At 49.2% G+C, this 9,771-nt stretch overlaps 3 protein-coding genes across 3 annotated transcripts; 1 reads left to right on the top strand and 2 right to left on the bottom strand.

Moving 5' to 3' along the window:
• Positions 1-4,455: 4,455 nt before the first annotated feature.
• On the bottom strand, positions 4,456-5,692 carry H257_10653 (hypothetical protein; the record flags this gene model as incomplete). The annotated part of the gene is made up of 3 exons (XM_009837255.1): positions 4,456-4,970; positions 5,380-5,504; positions 5,583-5,692. The coding sequence occupies 3 exons, from the start codon at positions 5,690-5,692 to the stop codon at positions 4,456-4,458; spliced, it is 750 nt and encodes a 249-aa protein (XP_009835557.1).
• An 832-nt stretch (positions 5,693-6,524) lies between these two features.
• H257_10652 (hypothetical protein) lies at positions 6,525-6,993 on the top strand (the record flags this gene model as incomplete). Its single annotated transcript, XM_009837254.1, has 2 exons — positions 6,525-6,751; positions 6,894-6,993. The coding sequence occupies 2 exons, from the start codon at positions 6,525-6,527 to the stop codon at positions 6,991-6,993; spliced, it is 327 nt and encodes a 108-aa protein (XP_009835556.1).
• A 1,815-nt stretch (positions 6,994-8,808) lies between these two features.
• On the bottom strand, positions 8,809-9,767 carry H257_10651 (hypothetical protein; the record flags this gene model as incomplete). The annotated part of the gene is made up of 2 exons (XM_009837253.1): positions 8,809-9,436; positions 9,697-9,767. The coding sequence occupies 2 exons, from the start codon at positions 9,765-9,767 to the stop codon at positions 8,809-8,811; spliced, it is 699 nt and encodes a 232-aa protein (XP_009835555.1).
• Positions 9,768-9,771: the final 4 nt, after the last annotated feature.

The raw sequence follows: 9,771 nt of genomic DNA, 5'->3' as shown, positions 1-9,771 counted from the left end.
CGCAACTCCCCCGGATACCCTTCGATTGCGGGGTGGCCCATCCTCTCTATACCCTTGGGGTACAACCACTCGGTGCCGTTCGGCGTGTCCTTTGTCACGCCCAAGTACCACGAAGAAAAGCTCCTGCAATATGGCTACGTGTTTGAACAAGCCACGAAAGCGCGTGTGGCACCCCAGTTTTTGCCCGACAATTAACAGTGGTGGGCGTCATCACATCGTGCGTTTCACTGTATTGTCCATGGCATCTTGTTGATATGGAAGGACAGTTAACGTTATTCCAAGAAGCGTGGAGATTGATTTTACACGCTTTTTGTAAATGAAAAATACAAGCCCCTTTTTAGAGTGTACAACTTCTTTCAAGAATCTACAACTTGTGGCAAGAATATACAACTGCAACCATAAAGTGCGGTACAGTACAGTACTTCAACTCTGTAAACTATGGTAACGTTACAGTAAGTATACAAGGATCAGTTTGATCAGTATGTCAACCGCATACCTACTGAGCTATCCTTGGGAACACGTGTTATGCTCGTATGCGAACACAAGTGCTTTAGGGGCACGCATTATATGTAAACAAGCACAAGAGATTTCGTGGTTCGGAGGTTACAAGGGTACGGGCAAAAGCGCACGAAGCTGGAAATGGTAAGGAGCATTATTGGAACGTACGCGACATGTGGATACGCTGAAGTTCTAGATTCTGGATTCCGTAACGTTGGTTGTAGATTCTTGAAATGCTGTTGTAAATTCATTGGACGGCTTCGCAAACTACAACGTAGTATAATTTTGCTCGCTTGAAATTAACTGGGCAAATTATGAATAGAAATTTCGCCCCACGCAAAGAATGGTTCACAGACAGATTTACATGGTGCTGCCAACGTCCGGAATTCCACTAGTGACCCCTCCTGGTCCCATGCCGTCGTACTCGCCAAGCGTATCAACAGCATGATTGAATCCCGCATTCTGTAGTGGATATGGAATCTGACAAAAAAGACGTCAACGAAGAAAGCGATATAGGCCCGCACTCAAGCCAACCGTCGACAGATGCCTGAGTTTTGAGCAACTGACTGATGCACGATAGTCAATTATGGAGGCCATGGTAGCCATGAGAGAAGAATGCGAACGTGTTCTTAGCGAGGAACGTATTCAACGACAAGAAGCTATGGACGCGGCTCGTGAGAAACGTCAGTCCAAGATGGATCAAGTTCTACTTGCGATTTTCGCAAAGCTCGTAGACAAGTAGTCCCACATGCTAATCCCAAAGTTGGAACAATGTAAATTGAATTTCACGACATTTCAGATTAAAACTCATTATTTGTATACTAACGTTAGTACAATCAAGTACATTTGGTTATTCGACTCGAAAGTATGTGCGCAACACTCTTAAAACTGATGTTTACTAGTATTAGGTATTGAAAGTATTCCAGGACTCCCAACTCAAAACGAAATCAGCGTCGCCGAAGCTGGGATGTCAAGAATGTGGCGGCTCAAGCCTCACCACACAGGTCGGGAGGCTATGAAGAAGTGAGGTTAGCATCCAGTAACCTTTATCATAGGGTGATGTACCGACATTGCCCGTGACAAAAGACTGTCCTGCTGTGCCAACCAACCGTGAAGGAAAGCTGCAAAGTGGCCCATAATCAAGACTAATGTACGTTGATACATCTGCGTCAAAATACATTCATCGTCATCCTATTTAGAATCATATTGATTGCGAACTGCAGCGCGGGGGAATCGACGGACTGACGCAGCCAATGAAATTATTGAATAAAAACCTTTCGACCAATCAAATTTCAGGTGTAGGCATCGCTTTGCCAAGTATACAGTATTAGTTCAAGTACAGTCATCCCCCGATTTTTGCAAACTTGTATAAAATAATATCCTGTGTAATACGATACAATATTGGATATAACAGGAAGTGAGTCAGTTGAATTCAAACGACAGCCAATCCGCGCCAATCCACGCTGGTTGATTGCAGACCCCACCTTCACAAATATCTGTGGTGTATGCCAAGCAATCGCCCACGCCTAACCTTGGGTCAAAAGGCCCAGATACGAGCGCATCACCTCGCGATCGACAACCAGCAATGATGTGGTCAACCCAGGGTGGGCGGATGTTACGACTGCGACAATTCAAAATTGTTGGAAGCATACCGGTATTATTCCCTCTGAGACGTTGATGTTTGCGTTTGACAAGTTGCGTATCGGCAATCCGATGTCAGTTGAATTAATTCTTAGCACTTAGATTGACTTCGTGTGTAAAGTTTGTTGTCATTATCTCCATTCCCTAGCCGTAGTAATTGATGTCCGATATTTGACCTCAATTATCAATAAGTGTCGGGTAAAAGCTTGCTTAATCGGATATCGGGTTCGTTGGTGGATTTTCGGACGCGTCGAACCTTTGATTTCGTATAACCTTGCATCGAGCACTCCTCTATCAAATGATACTGTACCACTGGTGCAAAAATCGGGGGATGACTCTAAAACGACGTTTCGACGACTTGAGGTACATAGATTTGTCCTTCGTGGAATCTACCCAACATACCAAATTTAGCTTGAAGGCACAATACACAAGGCGGTTATTTCTCTGAACGGGTATTTATGTAGCTACAACTTGGCATATATAGAGTCGTACCACCATATCCTTCGCACGCCCACCCAACATCTATTGAAGTCATAACACACGTAAATGTATTACGAACCTCTTTACTGTACTGTTCTGTATATGATAACCATGCTAAGTATCTGTAGAATGTAAGGTAGCTCTTATCGTCCATGCGACGTTGAAGGAGTGCAAAGTTAATAGTTGACCGATAGCCGATCGATTAGTCCAGATGACCATAGGACGACTTGCACGGAATACCACGCACCCATTCGGATTTCAATAATAGTGATGCATTGGGTGAAGGTTGTTTCTGAGCCACACGCGGTGATGATCCAAGAGACGGAATTGATGTGAGGAATGTTCGTGGGTATTGGCTGTCATATAGTCAGGCATGATCGAATTCCATTGCTCCAAAATCAGGACTGGGGCATGAAAGAGCGGGGGGAGGGTTGGAAACCCTGCGTCGTTAATGTTTAATCCTACGTACCGTTATTATATATTAATATTATTATGTTATTATTAAGATCACTATGTCCATCGACAAATTTAACATGCATGAATAAATGGAGGGAAAAAATATTACATATTAAAGGTTCTTCAATTTTGAACCGACGAAATGCCGCCAAGAACGCCATACACGCAGATCACCATGGACAAGGCCGTCCGCGATGTGTTAAGCAAAGTACACACGGCATCAACTGCTGCGGAGGCCTATGGCGTTCCATCGCGGACGCTTCGGAAGCATTTGGCAAAAGCTGCCCCCAGCGTCATCGAAATACCAACATCTTTAGGCCGAGCACCCATCTTACCGCGGCAGTAAGAAGAAGATATGGCTACTTGGATTGTCGGCATGGAGCGCGATGGGAAGCCTGTCGGCTATCGTGAAATCGTACAGAAAGTTTGCACAAACGTTTGCACAAACGAGCTACATTGCACAAACGAGTTACAATATGAGGTGTATATTATTCCACGTGTGTAATAATATTTCCAACTGAGACTCCAATACGTGATACCTGTTCAGACTTGGTAAACCTCGATTAATTTTTATTTCTCTGGATGTCAAAAAATTGACACCTGGATTCTTCATACTTAGTTCAAGTATAAAGTTGGCCCATTCATTAATGGTCGACTGTGTACGGTGCTCAAGTTCAAAAAAATCCTGTGTATTCCTAAACTGTTTAAGTCGATATCCTTCGAGTTATTCATAAAGTACTCATCATTACCTATCCGAAAATGCATCATTCCCACTCGGAAAACAAAAAACAACCGAAATAATTGAGATTGAAAACGAAGAAAGTTGGCCCATCATTATGCACCTGGTTGTAAAGCGGGAGGTTGAGGGTTCGAGTCCCAACTTTGACCTCTGTTTTTCCAACAACGACCAAGCCTAATAGCGAGCGACGACAGACCATTCGCCCACAAAATTGCACGCACCGCGGCGCAGCGGAGGTCGTGTGTATAATTTTGTGCGGTGCCTTGGCGAGGAGTGAGTCCCAATCGTGCAGTCACCGAATGTCCAATCGATTCCTCTCGTCGGGTAAAGTGGCAGGTAGGCCATGGCAACCCTTTCCACATCGGCGAAAATGTAGTCGAGCCGGTTTCGTCTGCGCGGGTCCGTAAGGACTTTCTTGTTGGGTTTTTTGGTGCGCCAAGCGTCGACAACACGGAGCGCTGACATCCATTCGCATCATTCATCTTTGCCGACGTGACGGTTTGGGTGGAATGCTGTCGTGTCCAAAGCAGCGTCCATGGGGAGGTTAAAATCGCCATCGACAAAGTGCCGACTGGTCGGATCGAAATAGCGTGGAAGGGATGCAAAATGCCCTGCACTATCGGCCGATTCAACTGGTGCAACTACGTTGTGGAAGTAGACGGGGGTGGAATCCCACTCCGTTCGAAAAACGAGGTATCGCTCGGGTACGCGCAGTGACCAGAGTAATTTGAGCGATGCGAACCTGGGCATAGATGAGAAGAAAAACGTGTCGACACCTTTGCTACGGTGGGGGTGAGGCCCATGCATGTTGGTTCGGTGGTCATTCTCGTAAAACTGGAACTCGCCATGTCCAATGTGGATGGAGATGTGGCGTCGAACGGTACGGAAGTGGTCGTCGTTTTAAAACTTGGTTTCTTGAAAGAAGATACAGGAGGCAAGGAGTTTGACAAGAGTAGATGCAGGGGAGTCGTCGTTGAAACTGAGGTTGCATGTGGAGACGCGCGAGGTACCTCCGAGGGTTGGTCTAGAAGCAAGCTTAGCCGATCGTGGGTGTCACTGTGTCCGTCCAGAGGTTTTCGAGGCTTCTGTGAGTAAGGGACATTGTGGAGGAGTCGAACATGGCCTGGCAAGATGGTGTAATCGTCAAGGCGAATGCCTGGTCAAGTGCAACCATAATGTCGATTTTGCTACCCCAATCAGCAAGAATCGAGGCGACAGCACTGTCTTCACTGCCGACCCAGTCCATGATGACGTCGTGGGATGCCCGATAGGCTAGTGCCGCGCGTGCTAAGGGATGGCAATCACAGAACCAGAGGTAGCAGCATTGAGCGCCACATCATGGGCATAGTAGCATGGAGCGAGAGATCCAAGCAGAATATCGGCAAGCGCGAGAATGGATCAGACTCGTGGCTCAACAGTACCGTAGCGTCACATCAACGTAATGTCGTGGCCCAGGGCGTGGATGGAGTATGCGTGATTGAAGACATTGTGATACAGAGTAGCAAAAGGTGTAGATGACCCCCACGTTATGCGCATCCATGATGCGAGATAACACAACCCGCTACGTGCAAGGAGGGCAATCACAGGTCCAGAGGTAGCAGCATTGAGCGCCACATCATGGGCATAATAGCATGGAGCGAGGAAGGCAAGCCGAATCTCGGCAAGCGCGAGAATTGACTCAGACTCGTGGCTGAACAGTACCGTAGCATCACACCAACGTAATGTCAGGGTGTGGATGGATTATGCATGATTGAAGACATTGTGATACAGGGTAGCAAAAGGTGTAGATGGCCCCCACGTTGTGCGCATCCATCGGCTGAGCATTCGGAGGCGGGTAAGGTGGAGTAGCATGGCCGGCGTCGACGACGCAAACGACATGCAGGCGCCGTTAGTCTAAGTGTCACAGGGTATTCATTAACCATTAACTAACTAACGTAATCTTGCCGAGTAGGCTCAACCCAGTCCTGATTGCCAAGTAGCAGTGCCACAGCAGCTGATCAGAGCGGAAGAAAGGGGGATGATGGAGGGCAGTGGACCCTCGACGAGCCTAGTGGACCTCAAACGTTGCCCTGGTTTCGAGGCATCGGGGGTATTTTGAGAAAAAGGTCCGGAAGTCCGGTTGGATCAAGAGGATTTTCTCGAGGGTGGACACGGCTGCCAGACTCCAAAGTACCTACCTATATGGCGTCGAATCGTGGTTGTCCACAAGAACAAGGAGAGCTCCACAAGTGCATGGGTTGGAGGCAAGCGCCGTTGTTGGTGTTGGACGAGGTTATGGTGCATACAAACGAGGTGGAGGGTGACACCGGTGAGCATGATCCAAACATCCAACAAGGATTCGTGGCGGTTGTGAACTCGTGCGTGGGTAGAAAACGAGTCGAGGTTGATGATATTTTGCCAGGTAAACTGGACATCTGCCCATCTCCACGCGCTGTTGAGAATATCCCACGCTGGCGATATAACTGGGCAGAAAAACAGCGCATGTTCTGCCGTTTCTACAGCACCGTAACACATCATCGATGTTGGGTCGATAGCTTGGCGATATGGAAAGCGTGAATTCACAGGAAGACAGGAAGCATTCGCAGGACTACACGGTGCCATACGTCGGAATGAGCTGGCGTCAGCAGGGAAAATGCACGACGGATTTTTCGCATGTAGCCACGAGCCAAGGAGTAGCTCGTTCGAGTGCGCGATTGAGTAGGGTACTCGCATGACGGGAATGGCCATGGAACGACATCCGTTTGATGCTCTCACGTGGCCAGAGTTCAAAGGGTTGCACGTTGTCGTTGATGGTGGATCGGAATGCATGCAGGGGGGATTGTACAGCCACACAGGGAACATCATGGCGAACATTCAAGCGGGTTCGGCTGTCATCGTACAGCCGAGTGAGCTGAGCATAGATTGCTTTGGCGTGGGGGACAAGGTCAAATTACAGCCGTTGCTGGTTTATCGAGACGGACATTTCGTTGTTGTTGGAGCACATGTGGCCGTGAAATGAGTTGAAGGGGGGCCAGAAGCCGCCATGCCCAATATGTAGTAGGTCTCCGAGGCTTCTAAATCCATTGGATGCTCCTTGTAGTGCCCACCGTCGGGTGATTGGCTGTTTGGTCGCGGTGGTGGCGACGTCATCGCCCGTTGGGCTCAAGAAGTGGGGATACGTGGTACACCACACAGGTTAGTTAACCTCATGGCTGGGCTATTCACATGTTTTACGTGCTAACTTACTATATTTCCAAATCTACGATACCGTATATTTCCTCATGTAAGTTAACGTTACGCTCGTAATTTCTACCAATCATATCTAACAATAAAAAAGTACTGCACAAGAATGAATATTATTACTCTGGCAACATCCCCATACAAAATTTGCTGTAACCCCTGTCGGATATTTCCGGGGTTCTCTGTATGGATAGAGTAATGTCAAAGGTGGGAGAATTGGCATACGGTGGGATAAAGGCATCTTTGACCACGAAGCCCACACGGCCTTCCATAGTGGGTGTAGCACCGACATGTCGTGCCATGCAGCCAAGTTATGTGGTCGCTGCTACAAAACGTCGAACGGATGTGATGCGCGGTACAACTGGCCGAGACACGAGGCAAATTGCTGTCGAACTAGCTGGACCCATTGTGGTTGCGGGGATCGGAGCATCAACTGTTGTAGTAGACGGAGTCGTTGGGCTGCAATAGAGGAGGATATGTGGGTATTGCGTCCCTGGATAGTGCGTGTGCGAAACATCCACGCAGCAAAGGAGTTGAGGAACGTGTCGTTGACATACTGGGCGTGGTATGAGGCAGGTAAATTGTGGCCAATAAAGGATCCAAGGAACTTGATGGCGACTGTGTCGGCGAAATGACAATCGACAGAGCACTAGGACGGCTGGCGGGCTCCTCATGGGCGTAGAGTGTGAGGGCAATGCACTACGACAGATTTAGGCTAGCCCCTGAACTGTGCAACGATAGTACTAACTTGGTAGTTGGCCGACTTGAGGGAATTTGACAGGATGGTCGTGTCATCGGCAAAAAACACCCCCGTCAGGGGTGGGCGGTCGTGCAGCGGGATGCCCAGGTGAGGTGCGGGATGTCGCCAGGGGGCTCAATTAGAGATCGAACAGGAGGCACGAGAGGAGGCAGACTTGCCTGGCGGTTGGGTTTGTTGGTGGGACCCAGAGAGCAGTTCAGGAGGAGGTTGGAGCGAGGTTTTTTGTAGACCAGGTGCACCCATGAGAGAAATGCAGGGCCGATGTTCAGTGTGCGCATGGCGTCAAACAAAAACGGCTGGTCTACACGATCGTACGCCTTGGTAAAATCCAAGAAGGTGCCATACCACTCAGCACCAAGCTGAGTAGCTTTGTGTTGGAGGGCATGAATGAGGTGGATGTGGTCGCTCATGCGGCGGCCCTTGACTTAACCCGCATGAGAAGGGTCGATGAGGGCGGGTGCCACACCGAGGAGACGAAAAGCCAGCGCCTGTGTGAGGATTTTAACTTCCACTGGTATTAAGGAAATTGGGCGGTAGTTCCTGGGGTCGGATCGAGCTCCCTCCTTGCAGAAAAGAGTAACAGCACTGGTATTAAGGAAATTGGGCGGTAGTTCCTGGGGTCGGATCGAGCTCCCTCCTTGCAGAAAAGAGTAACAGTACTGTAGCGCTGATGGTGGAGGAGAATGCCGTACGAGCGTTTCTGATTAAGGAAATGATGGCGGGACCTACTAAGAAGAAGACAGCCGACCAGGCGTCGGGACCTCGCCTTGTTGGTGTTCATGGTCTGCAGGGCAGCCTCAGAGTGGTATTCGTCCAGTGATGATTTCCGTACCACCGACGTAATGTCGTAGCCCAGGGCGTGGATGGAGTATGCTTGGTTGAAGACATTGTGATACAGGGTAGCAAATGTGTAGATGGCCCCACGTCGTTCGCATCTATCGGCTGAGCATTCGGAGGCAGGTAAGATCGAGCAGCATGGCCGGCGTTGACGACGCAAGTGAACGTACATGAAGACCTAATTCCATCGGGTATTTGGACAAAAGCGACTGGATACGGTCCGCTGCGCCAGTGGTAACAAGGTCAACGAGGTTGAAGACCGAGGTAGAGTGCCAGGTTGGGAACACATCGTCGTAAATGACGACTTCACAACAGCAACATGTGCATCGAGTAGGGCAAATTCCTCGAGCATTAAGTCCAGTGACACGGTCGCACGCGTGACACTCTGACCGTCGGGTTTGGAGCCATCAATGTAGTTGTTAGAAGGTATGGTGCGTGGAGAATCCGGCACAGGGAGGATGGAGGGAAGGATGAGCATGTTGTTAGTGAACAAATCCACCAATTTGAGTTGGTGTGACCACGATGTGTTCACGCAGTGCGTCGAACATATTCGGCAATTGCCATGGGCGTTGCAACGGTACAGATGCCCCAGAGCGGCTAACGGCGCCGTGACCCCGTGACACACGAGCCCATCGTGGTAGCGTTGGTGGTGGGCACATTGACGCTTGTTAACGCCGGTCGGGTGAGCTTGCAGGGGTGATGGGCTCAGAGGGAATGGCTGTGCGATAGCCTTTTTCTTAGCGGCAATATCCAGTTCAACGCGTTGGAAACCCTTGCGGTGGTTGTACCACCCTCGACCATAAATCCTATGGCATTTGTCGAGGAACACAATTTCGTCGAGCAATCGCGCGTTGCACACAAAAGGGAGAGGAGGATATTATCGTTAAATGATAAACGATAACGAGGGCTTTTGGTACCATAGGCGGCAGACCCTTGGGTGTAGGTGCCGGCAATTCAAGGCGCGGCGATCGCAGCTAGCACCTCCCAAAAGGAGCGCTCGGAGACGCGATGGTGAACAAAGTCGACAATTTCGAGATAGAATCCATCCATAACATGTGGACTGGACATGGTGAAGTTGACTTTGGTGCCGTCGCGGGAGACTGGAATCGCGAAGGATACGCCAACAAGGCGATCCATTGCT

Source organism: Aphanomyces astaci (assembly GCF_000520075.1).
Source record: "Aphanomyces astaci strain APO3 unplaced genomic scaffold supercont1.29, whole genome shotgun sequence".
Classification (NCBI taxonomy): Eukaryota; Oomycota; class Saprolegniomycetes; order Saprolegniales; family Verrucalvaceae; genus Aphanomyces; species Aphanomyces astaci.
This window is presented reverse-complemented; position numbering and strand designations above follow the sequence as displayed.